General features: G+C 38.1%; 2 protein-coding genes across 4 annotated transcripts in view; one reads left to right on the top strand and one right to left on the bottom strand.

The window, feature by feature from the left end:
* The window catches only part of LOC117289217 (uncharacterized protein KIAA0513-like), a 29,044-nt gene extending 9,421 nt beyond the window's left edge, over positions 1 to 19,623 (bottom strand). Inside the window, exons 1-4 of the mRNA XM_033770233.1 lie at positions 19,384 to 19,623; positions 16,869 to 17,756; positions 5,560 to 5,608; positions 1,269 to 1,387 (exon numbers count right to left, since the gene is read on the bottom strand). Of these exons, the coding sequence (XP_033626124.1) occupies positions 1,269 to 1,387; positions 5,560 to 5,608; positions 16,869 to 17,569 (869 nt within the window). The 5' untranslated portion in view covers positions 17,570 to 17,756; positions 19,384 to 19,623. The remainder of the gene's footprint in view (positions 1 to 1,268; positions 1,388 to 5,559; positions 5,609 to 16,868; positions 17,757 to 19,383) is intronic.
* Positions 19,624 to 22,296: 2,673 nt separating this feature from the next.
* The window catches only part of LOC117288992 (tyrosine-protein phosphatase non-receptor type 1-like), a 43,864-nt gene continuing 42,807 nt past the window's right edge, over positions 22,297 to 23,353 (top strand). For 2 of the 3 annotated variants that reach the window (XM_033769872.1, XM_033769871.1), the window contains exon 1: positions 22,297 to 22,571. In XM_033769872.1, coding sequence (XP_033625763.1) covers positions 22,506 to 22,571 — 66 coding nt within the window. In that variant the 5' untranslated portion in view covers positions 22,297 to 22,505. The remainder of the gene's footprint in view (positions 22,572 to 23,353) is intronic. The other variant, XM_033769873.1, reaches the window with a different exon arrangement.

Genomic DNA, 23,353 nt, shown 5'->3' with positions numbered 1-23,353 from the left:
CAACGTTTCTGGCAAAGTGTCTGGTACAAATATGATGTTCACAAGCTAACATACAGCAAAGTTGGTGTACATTATTCTGCAGTTACAATTACATACAAAGTAACAGTCTGACTGTGTACTATGTTCAAAAGCCATACATCTCGAATCTCGGTATAAATGTAACACATATACCTGGGGTACCTTATAAAGGTCCACAAAGTGCTGTGTCGTTTGTGACCGCGGTAACACACATGAAACCTTTGAACCATCTAGTTGTAACTCCTTCTGATCCTTGCTCTACGGTTACATCATCTTGAAGTTGTAAAATGTTTGTGTATGTAAGCCCATAAACTTGTGACCCCCATAAACACCCCTCTCCCCCCACTTCCCGATAACCTCCTTCCCCTTCCTGATCATATTACGATGAAGGTAATCCCCGGCATTAGGTAATTAACTACAGTCAGGAAGCCAGGGATGGAGGTAAATATTGGATGCTTCAACCCAATTAGAAATTTGTTTTTCCAAGATGTGTTTAAAGAACGTTTTACATAAAAAAAATTAGAAAATGGTACTTTTTTAGCACACACATATATTAAAAAAAACACCAATATCGAATGTCTATTTGTGACTTTTGGTGAAAAATGAGCAGAACTCGCTGACTTTATACAAAATGAATATGCTTGACATCTGATATCAGGGTGGTACTCTATGAGTTCATAACAGGAAGCTGATTTTACAGGAACAATCAAAGGTCCATCACGCTTATTCCTAGAACTATGAGGTTTGTTTCGCAATCAGCTCCATGAACCTCATAGGTCCTTCATTCAAAACATTTTCAAAACATATTCATTTATAAACATTTTGCCTTCACATTTATGGTCTACAGAAGTTGCCAAAAGTAGGCTCTATGTCTTCTTTGTGCTCTCATTGAGCTTGGCATGAGTCCAGAAAATCCACTCCCCCCAAAAAAAAAAAATAAAAAAAGTTGAACAATTACAAATTCTCACCGTTAGTCGGAATCTTCCCCTTCAGTACCAATATGGCCGTCGCCGTAATAAGAAAAATTATCATTTTGCCAACTTTTGTTTTGGTGGAGTGGATTTTCTGGACCCGCGCCAAGCTCACTGTGAGAACAAAGAACACAAAGAGCCCAATTTTGGCAGGAATTTGCAAATGATGACCTATGAGGTTAGTGGGGTCGATAGCAGAATGAACCACATAAAAGTTCTAGGAGTACATGGCACCAATACCTTAATTGAACCTGCCACAGAATCCACAGTCAAACTTACTCAAATAAACAGACGGCGAAAAACTGAACCAATCTGTAGAATGTTTGCTCGGTAACTTTCTTAGAGTTGACTCTTTGACTGTCAACAAGTCTTGCAAACCACTGACGTCCAACCGCCAACTAAAAAGAAAATTGAAAAATGACAAAACAATTCAATTGTAGCACTTTAGTTATCGTAGGAATGCACAACTTAGTTAACAAAAGAGGAAAGTTCCAAGCACAGCAAGACTGAAAGGCAGTGGACACTATTGGTAATTACTCAAAATAATTATTAGCATAAAACCTTACTTGGTAGGAAGAGGTTGATAGTATAAAACAATGTGACAACAACTCCCTCTATTGTATTGTAGTTTTCAAGAAAGATGTACTTTTCCAAGAGTTTGATTTCGAGAGAAATCAAGCATATGGAAGCACACTATCTTGTGTGACAATGGTGTTTTTTTCTTTCATTATTATCTCTCAACTTTGACAACCAATTTGGCCAAAATTTTCACAGGTTTGTTATTTTATGCATATTATACATGTATACTTGTTGAGAAACACCAAGTGAGAAGACTGTTCTTTGACAATTACCAAAAGTATCCAGTGTCTTTAATACTCTGTTTCATAACTTTTTGTTTTTAACTGAGAAACCCAAGACATGGACATCAACATATCAGCTAAAAAGTTCCAAACCTAAATCCCTAGTACAGACACCTGTTTATGAATTTTGTTTAAAGACACTGGACACTATTGGTAATTGTCAAAGACCAGTCTTCTCACTTGGTGTATCTCAACATATATTGCGAGTAAATAAGTTGCAAGTTAATAATGAAAGAAAAAAACACCCTTGTCACACAAAGTTGTGTGCTTTCAGATGCTTGATTTCGAGACCCCAAATTCTAATTCTGAGGTCTCGAAATCAAATTTGTGGAAAATTAGTTCTTTCTTGAAAACTATGGCACTTCAGAGGGAGCTGTTTCTCACAATGTTTTATACTATCAACCTCTCCCCATTACTCGTTACCAAAAAAGGTTTTATGCTATAATTATTTTGAGTAAATACCAATAGTGTCCACTGCCTTTAAACATTTTTTTAAATGTAAAAAGGACTGGAAGGTGATGCATACAATTGGGTATCATCGCAGGAAAAAAAGAAGAAGTTTGTACCATAGCAAATCCTGAATCCTCAACAGTAATATTCTGGTCTGAGATACTGTAAAACCAAGAAAACATTTTGACTACCCAAAATTCACTAGTGCCCATTTTAATTGCAGCAATGTAAGCACTTACATGTTTTTTGTTAAAGGTAAAGTGAACTTAATGTAGTTAGAATAACTTGTGTATGGATCAAAAATATTCGCAATGTATGCCCCAAAATGCCAAATGGAAACTGTTGCGATAATCACTGAGTAAAACCTTTTTAAAGACACTGGACACTATTGGTAATTGTCAAAGACCTGTCTTCTTACTTGGTGTATCTCAACATATGCACAAAATAACAAACCTGAGAAAATTTGAGCTCAATTGGTCGTCGAAGTTGCAAGATAATAATGAAAGAAAGAAAAGCCCTTGTTAGACGAAGTTGTGTGCTTTCAGATGCTTGATTTTGAGACCTCAATATTCTAATTCTAATTCTAATATTCTGAGGTCTCCAAATCAAATTCATGGAAAATTACTTCTTACTTGAAAACTACATTACTTCTAAGCGAGTTGTTTCTCACAATCTTTTATAACATCAACAGCTCTCCATTGCTCGTTACGTAGTACGGTTTTATGCTAATATATATTTTGAGTAATAACCAATTGTGCCCACTGACTTTAAACAAACGTGCACAACAATTCTTGACAAAACATAGTCCTTTTTTCAACGTTTCTCTCAACTGTGTTCTAATTTTGATGCAACTTTCACAGATTGGTCGCGTAATGCGTTGATTAAAAACCACAGGAACTTACTCCTTATGAAATCAATGATCTATTAGTCCTTTAATTGAATGAATGACTTATGCATGAATAAGTAACCTCATTGATCAGTTCCTTTTTCATGAACCTTGCTTACATGCACCTTTAGATAAATGAATGGTTTTCAACACGAATAAGTAACCTCATCAATCAGTTCCTTTTTCATGAACCTTGCTTACATGCACCTTTAGATAAATGAATGGTTTTCTACACGAATAAGTAACCTCATGGATCAATTCCTTTTTCCTTTAGCCTTGCCCAAATATTTCCGAGAAGTGAACACATGAATAGATATTCCCATAGATCATTAACCCACAAAATGGAACACAAAAACAAAAACAGGAAAAAGGCAGTAATTAGAGAAACCAAACAATTCAGCCTCGAGTTTCTCACCATTTTTTTATACTATCAACCTCTCCCCATTACTCGTTACAAAGTGAGGTTTTATGCTGATAATTATTTTGAGTAATTACCAATAGTGTCCACTGCCTTTAAATTTTCAAATGTTTTGGGGAAAAACATTTGACTGACAGCTGCATGACTTGTTGTGCCGATTTGAACGAAAGGTCAGACCATAAAATGGAAAGTTGTTTACCCAGCTTAAGTCAAAAGTCATTTTTCTGTAGACAGGTCTATGGAGCAATCGGGTTGTCCATTGTTTCTCTTTAGTTAATCTTTGCCTGGGACAACTTAGACCAACCAGAAATGATTGACATATCAATGCAATGTTGACCACAATCAAGTGACCGTAACTAAAGCCATGGTCACGAAGAATCCCATTTTCAATCAGATGACCGCCATGGTGGAGTTATTTACAAATATACAAGTGGATCAAATTATACTACAGACAGATCAACAAATTCAGTCAATAATAAAGCAATTCTTTTCTTTGCAGGGTCAATCTTTTGTCATTGATGGGACACCATGGTGGGACATCACCTCCAGGAAGTTCATTGAGGGTTTTTAAAGTAGCTGTGGCTAAAACAAACAAGAAATCCACTTGATGAGATTTAGAGCCGTCCCATCAAAACTTATTGACCATTTTGACAGGTTAATTGCAAATTCAATCACACTTCTGAATCTGAATTATTTATTTAGTTGGCGAAGCATCCTACTGAAAACATCATGCCAACTTATTTGTAGAGAAGACAATTGTGATGAAATTTCAGTTTTAGACGAGGGGGGGGAGCAAAACCCACACAGTCAGCTAGTAGGGACTGAAAAAAAACAATCTACATGCAAGGCTCCGGTCCAGGTTCAAACCGGGGGATCCACATAGGTGAAATGCATGGACAAAAAACCACTAAGCCAACCTTCAAATTTTAATTTGGACCAGTATCTCCCAACATAACATGTCTGGGAGGTCCAAAGTCCTTTTCAAACACTTTCAAGATCAAGGTATTCTCACTATCCAAAACTCAAAACTGGTTTGATTTCCTTGTCAAATATATATATGAGACGAACAGCTTTCAAATAGACAAGAACAGAGCTTACAAATAACTTCACATTGACATCAAGGCTGATATTTAGTTTGTGTTCACTTTCAAGGTCGATTTCACTATTTCAAAGAACTGCCTGATTTTGGCATGTGGTGCATGACATAAAAAAAAGGTAATTTTTTAAACCGTTTGTAGACAAGTTTTTAGTCACGACATGAATCCCTACTCACAATGAATAAAGACATAGGTAATATAATCACAGGCTAGGTTTTTAGGAGAGTCGTGTAAACTGGTAAATACGTTTTACATGCTAATATTGTGACATTGAATGTTTTATACATTTCACAAAAACTACACTACCTCAGTAATTTTTAAAGGGAAGTTTTCTACATGTACCATCACAGGGCTGTATGCTTCGTTTTTTAAAGGGCAAGGGCACCAAGGCATTTTCTTCTTGGTAAAGGGAACCCTATTATGAAATTGTAAATTTGTACTGAAGCATTTCAAAGGCACCAAGGCAATGACCAGGGCACACGGAGGCAATCGCCTTCGTTGCCTCCGTGAAGTATCAGGCCTGCCGTCATTATCTTCAAATCGTGTAAGTTTATTGTAAATCTGTGGACGATGATGTTTTGTGTCGTACAAAAAGTACCACTAAAGTAGGTTGGTAAGTAGTAGGTATGTAGAAATAAATAAACTGCACTTCAGTCGAGTGAAAATTCTAAGCCATGGTGTATGTAGAAATTGTCTTGCAGTTTGACCCCCTGCCCTAAATGATAGGCACCTCACCCCAAAGCAATTTTAAAATCCACCAGAGTAGACACAGAAAAACACATCTTCACTATCTGAACTGCTCCAGTAAAGTAATATGACCCCAAGGAATTGACCTTGCCTCAGGTCAAAGGTGACTCACCTGACAGTACTTTCCAAACTTGGCATTGTCCTCTTGGGATATGCTGGTGCTGAAGAAGGAAGAAGAAAAAGAAGAAGGAAATAAACAAATAATACCACATGGTGATAAGACACTTTTATATTCTTTGAAAACAACACCACAATGTCTGAATAGGGACACCACACTAAACAAACTCCTACATAGCAACCAATGTAAAATGCTAAATACTTATATAGACACCACAGACACTATTGTCAAAGGCCAGTCTTCTCACTTGGTGTATCTCAACATATGCATACAATAACAAACCTGTGAAAATTTGAGCTCGATTGGTAGTCGGACTTGCGAGATAACCAAGTTGGAGATAACTATGAAAGAAAAAACATCCCTGTCACACGAAGTTGTGTGCTTTCAGATGCTTGATTTCGAGACCTCAAATTCGAAATCAAATTTGTGGAAAATTACTTTTTTCTTGAAAACTACGTCACTTCAGAGGGAGCTGTTTCTCACTATGTTTTATACTATCAGTCATACTATTTTTTTTTTTTTTTTCCTTCTCCAGAAGACGATCAGAGCATGCTGATCGAATTGTCGAGTTTAAACCAACGATTCTTTTCAGAACCACCCCAACTCATTAGAGATAGTCATTACATGGTGTTACCGCAACCTTTCAATAGACTATCAGTCTGGTTTCACGCCCAAACACCCTAATAACAGGAACTAGGTCGGACACACATTTACCAATGAAAATATCTGTAGAAAAGACAGAGGCTGGCTCAAGACCTAAAGAGGTTGTAACGTTAACCCCAACACTTCACCAACAAGAAAACAACTATTCAAAAGTAACTTTAAAAGGTTTACAAAAAATTATAGTTAGCTTTGCGCATGAATTTTGGCCTACATGTATTTTAGTGTTGTGCATCCCAATATGGGCAATTCAGTGACAAAACACTGCACCCTCTACAGATCATCCAGGAGAGGCCATTTTACCCCAAAAGTCAGTAGACTAAAACTAATCCCTTGCCAACAATATAATAGCAGGCACCAGTTGCAACCATGTGAATCATGTAACATTAGGGTTGGTAATCCATGCTTGGCAAGAGATACTTTTGAGCTGAAGCAAAACAGTTACTTCCAATTGGAAAGTTCAAGTGACGGCAACCTCAGAAATAATGGCAGTACCAACTTCTGGTCAGAAGCCTACAGCTTTCGACAGTATAAAACATTCTGAGAAACATTTCACTCAAAGAAATACAAATTAAGTCAAATAATATCAGTTTTGAAGCCCTGTGTATTTCTATTATGGATTATTCATCCTGCATGGACATATTCGCTCCGGTTTTTCAGTAGCAATCAAAAACATGACCACCTTTAGAAATGAAATTTTTACATGTTAGTTTGATTGTACACAATATACAATCAAACGGTTCAATAAACCAAAGGCATGTTCTTTGCCTTTGATAATAACCAATTCTTATATATAATGTTTCTCAACTCCCTTGGGAGTACACAACCTTTTATATCGCTCCAAAGGCTTTTTCCATTCACAATATCAACCTCTACCCCCGAAAGGTACCCATTTATTCCCCTGGGTGAAGAGAAGCAATTATAGTAAAGTATCTTGCTCAAGGACACAAGTGTCACGACCGGGATTCGAACCCACATTCCGGTGAATTCGCACCAGAACTTGAATTCGATGCTCTTAACCACTCGGCCATGACACTCTGCCTTTTTAAAATGGCAGCTTTGGCTTGGCCTCCAACTTAGCCTCTGTCCACCTAATTGATGCCCCATTAGGAAAACGCTTGCTTTCTAAATAAGTATCAATATAAACCACTTAAGGGAAACTGACTGGGTAAAATTATGAAATGATTTTTGGGGTTGAACAACAAAGAATTGACAGTCAATTCTTGTTCAACCCCACAATCATTTCTAAATAAATGACGTAACCCAACAAGCTGAAGCCCAAGCATGAGCAGTAGTTTCGAAAAAGGGCCTTATGAACAGGTGGCTGTGTGTATCTTCTTCCCACCCATTGACCTCATTGTAATCAAAAATTAATATTCTTTATCCCTGATGCAAATTTAAAATCTCTAATATCCTTGTGGTACCCGCTGCCAAAACATAGGATTTGAACTGCCGCTAGCTACAGGGCAACCTCGGTAGTCTAGTTGGTAAGACACTGAGTCTAGAATTGCAAGGGTCGTGGGTTCGAAACCCACCCAAGTAACATGCCTGTGATATTTTTTCACAGGACTCGGGAAAGTACTGAGTATACAGTGCTACTACACATCGGTGTATGGGTAAACAAATCCAAACTAATATTCTTTATCCCCGATGCAAACTAAACATCTCTTAGCTCATTGTACATGAACAGTCAGGCCTGTATTATTATGCTTCGTAAGGCATTTTTTCCCTCGGTTAAAGGTACCCTTAATGAGGAAATTGTAAATTTTTACTGGAGCATTTCAAGGGCACCAAGGCAATGACCAGGAGGCACGGAGGAAGCCGCATTCGTTGCCTCTGTGAAGTCTCAGGCCTGTGTACAGTGCCTACATGGTTGTGGAACTCAAACCAGAGCCTGGCCTGTTTAGGGTTTGAGTCACTAGCTGATTCATTGGGTATTTTCCACTCCGGGGTTTTCCTAAATTCTAAATCTGGACATTTATTCATCTCATCATACTTTGGCCTTTAGGTCAAACTGGGGGGAACTTCTTTGGTTTGATATCTTGGTTTGATATATTGGTTTCATAACCCCCAAATCACAAATTTTGTACTAAAATAACTTGATTATGCTAAATGTTATCAGACGCCTTTCTAAGCAATTTCAACTATTTCATTCAATCTTCCCTTAATATAAAAAATACTCAATTTAACTTGACCTTGACTGTGCAAGTGAGAAAATATTTACAGGTATGGTTTAGGGGCCTACTTGGTATTTTTGTTGTTACAGATGTGGTTGTTTGGTAGTCTAGTTGATCCACAAGCACTGTACTGGCCTGATTGATAAACGCGTGATGACACTGACATTTTATCACCCTAGTGACATCTGCCAATCTGCCAATCTCATTCCACCATTTCCTGGTTTGCTAAATCCACCAGAACCACAAACTCATTCAGGGATCAATTATACAGATTGACAAATAGGGGCTCTTAAATTTCAACACCTTCGTTGAGAATCAAGTCATTAAAAAACGACTATCTGTAACAAAGTCTTAGGAAAATTTACCATGGAATCTTCTGACAATCTGACTTTAGTTCTACTCCATGATGTATTTTAATTGAGTAGCAAGGACATGCCTCTAATGTAGTTTTACAAATTTGTGTAAAATGAAATGATAACGTTCGCGCTCCAACTATAGAGAAAGCTCCAACAATGTAGTGTACTGTAACACCATTTCATGCAAATTATTTTTAAATATTTACAGAATCACAACCAATCACTGTAGGCTGTTTGCCTTATTTTTTACTAAATATTTCAATACGTAGTTACATATGCAAATAAGTCCAACTGGAAACAACTTTTCCTCTAAGATCACACTTTTTAAATTGTATTTTTGTCTCTTGGTAATTTAACAATCAGTCCCACCTTTAAAGCCATTAGACACTTTCGGTAAACAGTATTGTCCAAGGCCCACACTTCGTGTATCACAACAAAAATAACAAACCTGTGAAAATTTAGGCTCAATCGGTCATCGGAGTCGGGAGAAAATAGCGGGAAAACCCACGTTTTGCACGTTTTGCCTTGTCATGACATGTGTTCAAAATAAATCCGCAATTCTCGCTATCGAGAATTGATAATTGTTTTAATGTTTTCTCAAAAAGTAAAGCATTTCATGGAATAATATTTCAAGAGAAGTCTTTCACCATTACGGTCTGTGAAACCTGTAAGTTATTTGTTAATCTGTATGAACTTTTTTATTGTAACGAAAGTGTATAATGGCTTTTGTTAATCTGTATGAATTTTTTTATTGTACCGAAAGTGTATAATGGCTTTAAACTGAGTAATCTTTCAGTAAACAAAAAAATAACTTATTTATTACTGATAACCACCAATGCTATAAATATAATTAAAATTAAATAATTATTAATAATAAACTAACGCTTTCATAAACCCGTATGTTTTCCATTGTACCATGTGTTCCATCTCAAATTTAAAATTAGCCAAACTTGCAAAAAATAATTTCCTTTTTTTTTCTTTTTTTTTTACTGTCAATCATGTTTTTAACTTTCAAATCTGTGCATCATTTACAGGGAAGGTACACGTTTGGTAATTGTCAAAGACCAGTCTTCTCACTTGGTGTATCCACCATTACCATAAAATAACAAGCCTGTAAAAATTTTGGCTCAATTGGTCATCGAAGTTGCGAGAAAATAATGAAAGAAAAAACTCCCTTGTTGGACGAAATTGTGTGTTTTCAGATACGAATAAAAGACTTCTAGCTAGAAGTCTTTTATTATTTTAGTGAGAAATTACCTTTTTCTCAAAAACTACGTTACTTCAGAGGGAGTCGTTTCCTGCAATGTTTTATACCATCAACAGCTCTCCAATGCTTGTTACCAAGTCAGTTTTTAAGTTAATATTTGTTTTGAGTAATTACCAAACGTGTACCTTCCCTTTAACAAAGCTATTCACAACTAACTATACATACCTTAAACCACTTGATCTCTTTGACAGTGACGAAACCAAGTTCAAGAGTAATAACCATGGGATGTGGTATTAAAAACAAGGTCAGCAAACCAACCTACATCTGACCTTATGCTGGCCAGAGGGCCTTCTCATACTGGTATCCTCAATGTCATGTGAGAAACCGACCCACTCAGAATCACGAGAATTTAATTAATCAAGCACCATGCTCCATTGACTTACAAGGACTTACAATGTACTTCACTGTATCTTGAAAATATGCTGGCAGGTAGTGTCAAAGTCACATGCTCAATTTGTTTTAAAAGCCATTACACTTTCGGTAAAACAGTATTGTCCAAGCCCCACACTTCGTGTATCACAACTTAAAATAACAAACCTGTGAAAATTTAGGCTCAATCGGTCACCGGAGTCGCGAGAAAATAACGGGAAAACCCACTCTTGTTTCCGCACGTTTCGCCGTGTCATGGCATGTGTTTAAAATAAATCCATAATTCTCGCTATCGAGAATTGATATTGTTTTAATGTTTTCTCAAAAAGTAAAGCATTTCATGGAATAACATTTCAAGAGAAGTCTTTCACCATTACCTTCTGTAAACCCTGAAAGTTATTTGTAAATCTGTGAACAAAAAATTCTATTCTGTAATGAAAGTGTATAATGGCTTTAAAGGTAGTGGACACTATTGGTAGTTCCTCAAAATAAAAATAATTGTTAGCATAAAACCGTACTGTGTACCGGTAACAAGTAATGGGGAGAGGATTGACAGTATAAAACATTGTGAGAAACGGCTCCCTCTGAAGTGCAAAGTAGTTTTCGAGAAAGAAGTAATTTTCCACCAATTTGATTTTATGACCTCAGAATTAAAGCATTTGAAAGCACACAACTTTGTGTTCATGACAAGGGTGTTTTTCTTTCATTATTATCTTGCAACTTCAATGACCAATTAAGCTCAAATTTTCACAGGCTTGTTATTTATTGCATATGTCCACAGTGTTTTTAACAGAAAACTTCTTTCCATCCCTAGTTTGTCTACAACACACCTTACACCAGGATTTGTTGTTCTTGTTTCTGAAACAAATGCTACTAAAGGCAACAAAACTAAAATAGTGAGGTTCCTAAATTGTACAGTATCATTGTACCCTAAAGGATTTCAACACTGGCAGGGACCTATTGTCATAGAGTAAGGACAGAGAGTACACTACTACATTTGTGTGAACAACACAAGAACTACACCATGAACAATGTACATACAATGTAGTCATAATGCAATACAAACTTGATGTCCTTCGAAATTGTTTAATTATTGGTTTCACTTCAGGTAATTCCAGACAATATGTGTAAAAGGTAACCTTTTTGCAGTTTAAGTTATTGCAATTCGAAGCTGAAGTTGCTAGCCCACCAACCCACTTGTGTAAATCTGCAACTAATAGTCCATATTATTATTCTTACTTTTTTATTTTTTAAAACTAAAATGGTGCATTTACTATGCGTATGCCTAGATGCCTAGTAGACTTTTAAACTGTTCCAGGGTTCCGCCTAGCTGGGGCCCCATAAAGGAGTAAAATAGTTATAAATTTTGCAAGTTGAGTCAACCAAGTGTGAAGGCCTTTTAGCCTCTTCCCACACATAACTCCTTACTACTAGCTACTGAGAAATTACAACAATGTGAAACAAAGAGATTGGTGCCTTTTAAAGCCATTGGACCCTTTCGGTAAACAGTGTTGTCCAAGGCCCACACTTTGTGTACCACAACTTCTATATCAAATAACAAACCTGTGAAAATTTAGGCTCAATCGGTCATCGGAGTCGGGAGAAAACAACGGAAAATCCCATCCTTGTTTCCGCGCGTTTCGCCGTGTCATGACATGTGTTTAAAATAAATCCGTAATTCTCGTTAACGAGAATTTATATTGTTTTGCTGTTTTCTCAAAAAGTAAAGCATTTCATGTAATAATATTTCAAGAGAAGTCTTTCACCATTGCCTTCTGTAAACCCTGTAAGTTATTTGTAAATCTGTGAACTTTTTTTTTTTTTTTCTGAACCGAAAGGGTCCAATGGCTTTAAAAACCTTGTTACACCCCACACTTATCCTATGATGTGTAGGTGGGTTTAAATCCTTTGTGTAGTTCCTACCATGGAATTAAGCTTGCCAGAGATTGTCAGCTGCAGAAACCATTGCGTTAAGCTGTGACACCAACTTAACTTAGCTAAACACATTTGATGACATTTCGTTTTGGCACAGGTAGTCACTGCACAGGTAGTCACTGCACAGGTAGTCACTGCACACTACTGGTAATTGTCAAAGACTAGCCTTCACAGTTGGTGTATCTCAACATATGCATAAAATAACCAACCTGTGAAAATTTGAGCTCAATTGGTCATCGAAGTTAAAGGAACACGTTGCCTTGGATCGGTCGAGTTGGTCTTTGAAAGGCGTTTTGTGACTGTTTGTTATAAAATGCATGTGGTTAGAAAGATGATGTAAAAGTAGAATACAATGATCTATACAGATATGCCTCGAAATTGCGTGGTTTTCTTTTTACCTCGTCCAATAACACGGTCGGCCATTTATGGAAGTAAAAATTTTGACTCCCATAAATGGCCGACCGTGATAGTTCGCGACGTAAAAAGAAAACCGTGCAATTTTGAGTGATACTTGTGTGGATCATTATATTCTACTTTTAAAACATCTTTCTAACCATATACATTTCATAACAAATGGTTTCAAACGCTTTTTATAGACCAACTCGTCTGATCCAAGGCAACGTGTTCCTTTAACTATGAAAGAAAAAACACCCTTGTCACATGAAGTTGTGTGCTTTCAGATGCTTGATTTCGAGACCTCAAAATCTAATTCTGAGGTCTCAAAATCAAATTCGTGGAAAATTACTTCTTTCTCAAAAACTACATCATTTCAGAGGGAGCCGTTTCTCACAATGTTTTATACTGTCAACCTCTCCCCATTACTTATTACCAAGTAAGGTTTTATGCTAACAATTGTTTTGAGTAATTACCAATAGTGTCCACTGCCTTTAAGTTGTGACACCAACTTACATCTTTTGTGTAGTTCAGGGCATGCTGGGGCTTGCTTGAGTTTGACATTGTCAAAAGCTGTGTACATGTATGTCATCAGCTAAACACATTTGATAACATTTTGTTTTGGCCCAGGTAATTGACCACTTTTTAATTGAATTAAAAAAACACTCTTTGTTTGAACGCAATTAAGCGTTACATTTTTGTGGTAATGACTAATTTTGTCATAATATTTTTGTATTATGGAAACTAAACAAATACATGTAGGCCTACATACACTAACAGGAAAAGTGAACAGTAGGCCTAGCAAATAAGCCTACTATACTATCAACAACCATACTAGTTCATTTACAGAGCTTGAGTAGCTCAAAGTGTTTACTGCACCAGTTTCTTTTTATACAAGAATAAAAAATGAGACATCATGAACATTTGTTGACATACTTAACAAGCGCTATACAACTAAGACATGTGAGAAAAGATTTATCTCATTTGTCTTTATTGGTATTAAGTATTCTATCTCACTACTCAATAGAATCAAAGGTACTTATCTGACTGAAAGTAAAAGTCAATACTTGAACATAATGTGTTGTTCAAGAGAGTGAATTTGTTATTCAACTATATAAAAAAATATCAGACAACCCGACTTGTCCAATAACGAGTTTACTGGCCTGAAACTAACATCACTGGCCTTGGATGCAAGCCCTGATTTGGAGTACAATACACTCTAATTTCAAACACATTATTTGTTTAAAACAATAACACGCAAATTGATAACCTTGCAATTAAAGGTTTTTTATTTAATACGAATGTTGACGTCACATTTTCGCAACAAATAACTTGCGAATATCGCTGCTGCGAAAACAGAGTTGTGACGTCAAATTCACATCAAATTTGCTTTGCATTCGCATGAAGTATGAACCAGACTTTGTGGGCATCTTACAGTGGAAGTCTTGTAGTAGATTTCTTGCCCTTCTGGACTGTACTTTACATTGAAACGAAGCCCACTTTAACAAACTCTTTGTTTGCTAATTAGTGTCACAGTTGATCACCATTCAAACCAGGATGCATGGCTCTTTAGATAAAGCTAAAAACATGTTTACTTTTCACTCTCCAAGCAGTGACATCAAGCTATACACGGAAAGTTTGTTTCCTTTTTGGCACATAGGCCTACTACAGATTGCATTACAACTCACAGTCCAACGAAGGAAATACATTGAATCCTCTTGAATAATGTCAATCATTCTAACGTTTCATTCCAGGTAATGTTTGTACACGTGTGTTTTTTTTTTGTGTCTTTGCTTAGTTTTTTACTTGCACTTAATAGTTAGGCCTATTATAGGGCAAATTTTACTAATAACCATACACATTTTATGAACATTTGTACAGTTTAGACTGTAGGAAATATTTATTCTGTTTTAAAACACCATTTCCCCCAAATACTTTTGAAAAATGAGACATTTCCATTAAAACACCATTATTATTTTTTTGGGGGTAATGAAATCACAGGATGCCTCGTACAAAACAAAATTGCAACAATGTACCACGTATGGGGACAAGAAGCACTGGGGTTTAACTCTACACTTCCACAATACATTGTAAGTGTTCCTGGTTCTTTTACATGCAATTCCGATCCCGGTACACGGGACCAACGGCTTTAAGTCCCATCTGAAAGACAAAGCATGTTTCATATGCTCATGGACACCACCAGGACTCGAATCCGCACCCTGCTTATCACAAACACCAGAGCTTGAGTCCATTGATTGGCCGCACAGTACCCCATGCCATATCTTCAAGTATATTACTATATGGTGGAGAAAAAACCAAGACAATGCAGGGAACAATATCATCCAGCAATTTTGCATCCATAGCAAGAAATTTAGACTCCATTATTTTGGGCATACTGTATGCAAATACTGAGTAGCAAATCCTGATTTTTGAGCAGCAATTGCTCTGCTAAATCGTTCACTGCAATGTTCATTAAATGTGGCTCAGTTCCAATGTACGATAGTACAGAATACCACTTTGTTTTGTACATGTATTGTACAATGTACATGAAAGACAAAGAGTGAATGCACAGTGAGTACCAAGTGTCGGTCAGACAAAGAGTGCACTAAGTAAGAGTGTAATTTGGGTTTTAATTCTCTTGTCCTAATGAAACATGTTGTTACTTGTTTCCACATAAAAAAAGAGAGTAGAGTTCAAAAGTGGTGCCAGCAGTTTTGGCCTTGCACAATACATGTATGTACAGTGTCGTTTAGACAAAGAAAGAGTGTCCATTCGAGGCAGTGGACTCTATTGGTAATTACTCAAAATAATTATTAGCATAAAACCTTTCTTGGTGACAAGTAATGGGGAGAGGTTGGTGGTATAAAACATTGTGAGAAACAGCTCCCTCTAAAGTGCCATAGTTTTCGAGAAAGAAGTAATTTTCCACGAATTTTATTTTGAGACCTCAGGTTTAGAACTCGAGGTCTCGAAATCAACCATCTAAATGCACACAACTTCGTGTGACAAGGGTGTTTTCTTCTTTCATTATTATCTCGCAACTTTGATGACCAATTGAGCTCAAATTTTCACAGGTTTGTTATGTTATGCATATGTTGAGATACACCGACTGTGAAGGCTAGTCTTTGACAATTACCAATAGTGTCCACTGCCTTTAAGGGTTTTAATCCTCTTATTGTCCTGTCACAAGTTATAACTTGTTTCCCCCGCCCGAAAAGACAGCCAAGTTCCAAAGTTTGCCAGCAGTTTTGGCGTTGCAATTTAAAAATTATTTTACCTTTTTGAGGGATTAGAATAGAACTTGTTGTTTTTACACTCACTTGTAAGGACCAAACAAATTTCTTGACTGCAATTGTCAGTTTGGCACAATATCGTGTCTTGGGCACTGCGGCTGCTACATGTACTGTATGCATAGTAGCAAATGAGCTCACTGCAGCCAATCACATCCTACATTCAATAGACCCTTCCCATGAAATATGTAAATTGCACATAGCGCGTGCGCAGTAACATTTTGGTTGGCAAAACTGAGGGAATATCGCGCTGTTTTGTACACGACTAATGGCTGCGTGACGCAGGCCAATTGCGCGTCTGCTTAGTGCACAACTCTATGGCGTTTGCCAACCAACAGGGTCTGTACGCATGCGTGAAGGTAATTAGCATATTTCATGGGAAGGGTCCATTGTATTGTCGCATATTGCACAGATTTTTGGGAGCTTGTACTTTAATATGTAGCTCAAAATGTTTACTGGACCAGCCATGGCTATCTTAGACCAGAATTTCCAACTGTTCCTAACCATTACTCTCTACAGTACACACTTGATTAAAATAAACAGAATACGTTACATTTCTTCCCTCCAATTGTTGCCCAATTTAAGGTGGAACGTCATCGAGATCATAGCAGGCTTGTGGCCGTATGGCATTATGGACACTTATGGACACTGCACGCGCTGGCCATCACATCACAATATAATATCAATGCCCTTTGTGATGTGACGTCCAACAAATGCGAACATGAAATAGTGGGGTTATCGTTTAAAATCCATGAACAGCCAAACAATGCTATGATGAAACTTCCCTTTAAATAGGCAAGATTTGGAGGGAAGAAATGTAAGACCATTTGTCTCCCTTTATATTTAACCTACTGACCTTTTGTTGAAGATTCGATCCACTAAATCCTCCATGTATTTCTTGCACTGTCTGATCTCCTCACTATCCTCCCTATTATCAGTATTAGCATCCAGCAAGTCACCCGACTGATTCTCTCCATCAGTCATGGCGTCCATCCCTCCAGTCCCACAGTGCTCCTCCATGAGACGTTGCCACCTTAAGACTTGATCGCTCACTGACAATGGAGACGAACAAAAACAAGGAGAGCCATCATCGCACATGCAGTGCTCAGTCTGTTCTTTGCTACTCAAGGGTAAATCCCTGGGTCTGTTGTTATCGTGTTCATAACAACCACCAGCTGTTTGGTGGGATCCGCTTCCATCATCAGTAAGGTGACTTTCTAGTGGCTGGTGACCTTTGTCTGTGACCTCTGATGACACATCTGCCATGCAGGGGTCAATTGCTGCACATTCTACATGGTCAGTGGCTTGGCCACACTGCACTGACCCATTATGTACCGCCAAATCAGCGGGGTTTTTAGTCCTTAGTTCCACCTGACAATCACCCATGTCTTTGCCGTCCTGGCGACTACACGTAGGCCTACTACTGTGATTCACAACCGCGGACTCATGACATTGGGCACATCCTGGTAGACCTTTCTCAGTATTGCATGTACCAGCGGATATGTTATTATTGAGCTCTGCCGAGGATGAACTCAGCTCTTCCTGATGAATATTCATGATTGTGTAACCAGTGTGTCAGGCTGTAGTGGCACTTGATTGGCTGAGTTGCATAATCAGATAAGGACAGTCTTTCTTATCATAGAGCAATGGCCTTGCTTAATGAGATGATTGTTAATGAGATGATACTGGGTAAACTTGGGCATGAGCTAAAATTTAAGAGTTCTTGCAGGCTGAACTGGAACCTCTGAAAAAAAAGGAACAATTCAAATAATTATGGATTTTTATTTATTTATTTTTATTTATGAAGTAATGAAAAATAAACTAAAATGCATAGATTTTTGTAAGTCTGTTAAATTTGTTGCATACAAAAATAAACTGATCTTTTGATTGTAGAAAAGTAACATAGAATTATTCTTTGACATTTAAAACAAAGCTTTGAAAATCACCTGGATAAGCCTATCTAGGCTCTCTAAACAAACAATATGAACAATAACACAAACATGATTACAGGCATGGCATGCTATAAATAGCAACAAAACAAACTACCATCTTTTAGCTTATTACTGCGGGCCTGGAATAACATGGAAGCCACGGAGGCCATGGCCACGATCTGTCTGTTGCCCCTGGTCTTGGCCTTGGTGCCCAGCTACCAGAGTAATCCATAGACTTTCAGATTTGCAAATGGAAGTGCTCTTTGCGAAATGAAAATGGCCTTGCTCTCTCAAAGATAAAATTCCAGGCCTGTTAGTGTTTGTCATAGAATAACCAAGACATGCCCAGACAAGGTTTGAGTTTATAAAATGTGGAAATTTACCGCGTGATCTTTGGACCTTAGCAGAGTCTTTCTCAACAAAGGCTAGTGACAGCGCAACACATGCTGCATAGTAACAGAAGCAGTCAGGTTTTAAACCATAGATAGACAAGGAGTGAAAAGCAAGCACACAGCAGAGAGCAGATGGTGAAAGAAACAGCTGATGTTGGACAAAGAAAAGTCACAATGAAAAAGACAAAGGGGGAGGGGTGAAAGGAGTTAACTAGGTGTAAACCACAAAGATTGGTTGAAACCAAGCGTGGTAATTGACCGTAAAAAAAAAAATAGGTCAATTGTTATCAGCTGATAATAGGCCTTATTGCTGAATATTGCTGAATTGCAAAAACTCTTAAGTCATTTTGGGACGGGACAACTCTCAGAACTATGTTTGAGGTACGTTGTTCCACAAGGCGACGATAGCGGAACAAACTCATAATTCTAGGAGTAGGATGGAAAAGGGGGCTTTTAGGCAAGACCCTTTTGACATGCCTTTCGACATAGACCCAGTAACTGGGGCGCTGTACTCCTTTTTTCAAAATTTTGAAATTGAATGTCAAAATTTCGAAAAAAGGAGTACAGCGCCCCAATTACTTGGTCTACTTTCGGTAGGCCTACTTCTCTAGAAACTATAATAAGGCTCCCCCGCTCTCACGGGGGAGCCTTATAGTTTCTAGAAGTACTGAACGGGGGAGCCTATATAGTTTCTAAGTAAAAGTATACTTTCGGCAAGTCTGCCAAATCTCTACATCTTGGGATACTTTTATTGAACCATCATAATAAAGGAAAGAAACGGACACATTTTATACTTCTGGAACTTGGAACTACATGTTTTACATCCATGTAGAGTATGACCTCCACTCCAGGATAAGCTCGAGTTCAAAAACATCTAATGAAACTCTGGCTGCCCCGTGACCCTTTTTAACATGTTTGATTTGAACATGGGGTTTCTACCTCCATGATTTGAACGTGTGGGTAGTTCGTAACAAAAGTAAAAAACTCCTAGATCCTAACACTAAACAGTGCCTAAGTGAAAAGCCTTATCTGTTTTTACAAAATTTACCATTTTATGAGCAGACTCTGAACTTTTGACCATGAATATGGTGGAGGCACCCTCCACTATTTTCTACGATGATCTCCAAGTTGACTTTATTGCTCCATGACATCGTGGAATATACGACCGGATCCAGCTGTTCCAATCACGGAAGTAGGCCCATCCTTCTCGTGCCACCATAGCGTTCTTATGTTGTTTTGTGGTTATTGGCCGGTGTTGCGCTTTTTTTCTTCTATGCGCTAAATTCCTTTTTAAAGTAATCACAAATCGATAATCAGAGGCATTCATATCAGTTCGTTGTTATTATTGCATGTAACAGTCGTCGTAGTAAATTTCAACAACAGATGGCAGCAGACTGATTTTCGGTCCATTCGGCTACTTGAGGCTTCTACTTTTATCATGTTGGTTCAGGCCTTCGCAGGTATCAGAATGTATTGTTTCCTCCGAACTCACAATTTGAAAACTCTCTTGAGAGTTCAGAGAAAACAATACATTCATTAGAGAGTTTTGGGGGAAACAATACATTCCTAGTTGGAGAGTTCGGAGAAAACAAAACATTTTCACTGATATCTAGGCTACGAGCTGAGGCAAATGCATAATGAGAGCTTGATGAGAGTCAATAAAAATAAACTAATAATAATTTATAACTTGCGGACACCAAAACCCTTAGCTACCCGTTATAATTGCACCCCTCTCACAATATTGATCAAAGTACATAATTCAAGTATTTATTTTAGGCCAATATCTTGCAATTCTTCCCAGTTATTGCTCCATCGGGTAGGCCAATTTATTATCTTGCAAGTCTTCCTCTGTCTGGACGGAACAGAACTACCTCCATGGTATGCATGGGTAGGGTTAGGGTTGGTTAGGGTTAAGGGGAATTAGCTGAGCATAATGGTCAGGGGCGTCAATCCGTCTTGAAAGGTGGGGGGACATAACATTTACGGCGTGGGGTCCGGGGCCCGCTTTAGGGCTCCGGGAATTTGTTTAGCCCGTATAATGCTCTCTGGTGTAATCTAGTGAATCTGAGGGGTAATGTTCCCCCCTCACAGATGTTGGAATTTAATGCCTATTTCAAGCTATGATGCACCTATTCTTGCTCATCGTGGTTATTGTACCTAAAAAGCAACTCAATTATAGCTTCGTTATATCCATATTGTTTCTGCATTCTAATGCTCAGACGGCGTTTCATCCCTATCATCACCAGACCTAAGACACAAGTTTTATGGGGCAAATCTGTCCAGAATTGAACAGAACATCTGTAAAAATATGTGAGCAGCAGTAGAACCAATTGGGTTGACAGCATCTTCAAGTGCGGATCTATGAACCAATTTTTGGGGGAAAATACTGTCAAAGAGTGAGCACGTACAAGTGTGAAACCTTTACGGCATGCTGGCCCGCTCGAGGGCCCGGGAAAATTGTGTATATTAAGATGCTCTGTTGTGCAATCTTTAGGGCATTCGGCCAAATGGCAAACGAAACAGAACAATGAGCTGTGTGAATATTGTGTTCCAGTGCTCCACAGTTCCACAGTGCAAAACACGATTTTCATGATAAAGGTAGTCAAACAACACGGCCACGGGGAACATTTTATGCTGTGTCCCCCACCCTTCGAAAATGGGGTGGGGTGCGGACACGTCCCTTCCACTCTTTCAGGGGGGGGGGGAGGGAGGTGCAAATCTGTCAACGATGGAGCATGCATGTGAGAAGCCCTTTACCGCTCTGGGTGCGGGCCCGATTAAGGGCCCGGGAAAAGTTTGCATTTTAGATGCTCTGTGATGCAATCTAGGGCCAATTTAGAGAGGGGATATACGGTGTCATTCTTTTTCCACAGGATTAATGCCCATATAGGGACACAGGGTTTCGTCTTACACAGTGCAAATCTTGGGCTTAATGATAAAGGTGGTCAAAAAGGTGGGGGGGGGGGGACATTTGATATTGTGTCCCCCACCCTCCAAAAAGTGGGGGGGATATGTCGCCCTGTCGCCCCCCCCCCCCCCGATTGACGCCCATTATTAATGGTGTCTGAAAATAACATGCGGGCGCTTTTTAGTTGTACCGTTTCATAGAGGAGCATGCAGTCCATATCAGACCATGGTGGAAGAACAAACGAGTACAAAACTTGCACACGTCGCATTTTCCAAGAAATCCACACACACAAAACATTTTTTTTTTTAATTAAGCAGGAACAAATTCCAGATTCGGATGTTCTGAAAAAAGTCACAAGAAGAAAACATGCAGGGAAAGCAAACAAGACCTTCATACTTACACAGGCAAAGGAAACAAAATTTATTTTAGTGTAAGGAACTTTTCTTAAACCCCTAACATTATGCACGCAAGCCCCCCCCCCCCTCCCGCCCGCAAAAAAACCTCCATGCTAAAAAAAAAGGGATTTTTGTTATCACGGGGGATACGATTAGGTCACTGAGTCATGAGTGTCTTGACTTACAGTAAAACACCACAATGGAAACTGAGCGGGTAAAAATTAATGGTCATGGGTTAAAAAAAACAAAAACACTTGAGTAGACCGGGACTTGATCCATGCGACCCCTCCGGATTAACGTGATTCAAGCTCTCCTTATTTTTAGGAGGAACTTTGTGTTGGTGTTTTTTTTTTTTGGGGGGGGGTAAAAAATATCCGTTTCGGACTGACACTGTTTGAGGTGAGACATTACTTTTATTTGAAATCTTTCCGTATCATGCCTAGGCCTACACTTTTACATTCGTTATGAATATTAAAAAAGATTTCTCTTTTGTAATAAGTGCAAAAGTTGCACATAAGAAATGCAGCAGTCGAGCGCCCTCTTTCACACATCCGTTCATCCTTTTCCACGAAGTCAATCAGCGCAAAGGCACAATACACCGACGGCTTTTACCAGCTGGCATGATGGTGGTGGTATGCCTACGCACGTAGACGGCGACCAGACCATCGGAAACGCATTGCCGGCCCATGCATGGTGTGTATGTGTGTGCAGACTATCTAGCTTGCAAAAAGTGTTTAGTACAAGTAAGTTTAGGTGACTACACACGGTGTATGCTGTTCTAGGTTATTAATCCGAAGACTTTTAACCATCAGAAATTGGCCGTTTTGAACAAGACTATCACATTTTTGAGGTGCACTTGTCGTCATAATGCATAGCATCCAAGAGGAGTTTGATGAATGTGAGAGGAACGGTACATGGAGAGTAGAATTTCAAGTAAGTAAAATCGATCAAATTTGTAAAAGTAGATAAATTAAGACGTGCGCTCAAACATATGACATTTCCGTGTAATTTCGACGCTCTCTTTTATATATGAGCACTCTGCATTGTTCCTCTTTTTATAAATAAAAGAGCACACGGGAAAAGACCCCCCAAAACAGCTTCAACAAATTATGGAACACATTTTTTCTTTAGACTTAATCAAACAGAGGTAGCTCAACATAGTGACTAGTCATCTGTCTGTAACTGTAACTTAATATAATTCTAAATTAAAAAAATATATATTTAATAATTTTAATTATTATGTGTTTCTTCCAAAACTCCATGAATTCCAAAGCTCTTAATTAAGATAGAAGTTATTGTTTTAATTTAACAAATAAAACAGAAGCCAAGTCAGATATACAACTTACAAGAATTACTTAAAATACATACATGGCTCGTTCAAATATTCAGGTAACAAACAAACATCTACAAGTACAATTCATCTATGTATGATAATATTATGACGGTCCTACTAAAAGCCGACAGCTCGCCGACAACGCCGACAACAAGTCCAGAGCGCCGACAACTCGCCGCCAACAAGTTTTAATTACCTCAAAAATGGCCAATAAACCATAGATGTATTAGAACTATATGTGTTCTGTAATATAAACATAAAGTTAATGGAAAAACTTCACAAAAAGTGTGAATTTTTAACCAGAAAAAAACTTCACTTGCACGAAAAGCGGTCGGACGCCATCTTGGCTTAAAAACCGTGTTTGGACCAGACCATTATGATA

This window comes from Asterias rubens, chromosome 4 (genome assembly GCF_902459465.1).
Source record: "Asterias rubens chromosome 4, eAstRub1.3, whole genome shotgun sequence".
NCBI classification, from domain to species: Eukaryota; Metazoa; Echinodermata; class Asteroidea; order Forcipulatida; family Asteriidae; genus Asterias; species Asterias rubens.
This window is presented reverse-complemented; position numbering and strand designations above follow the sequence as displayed.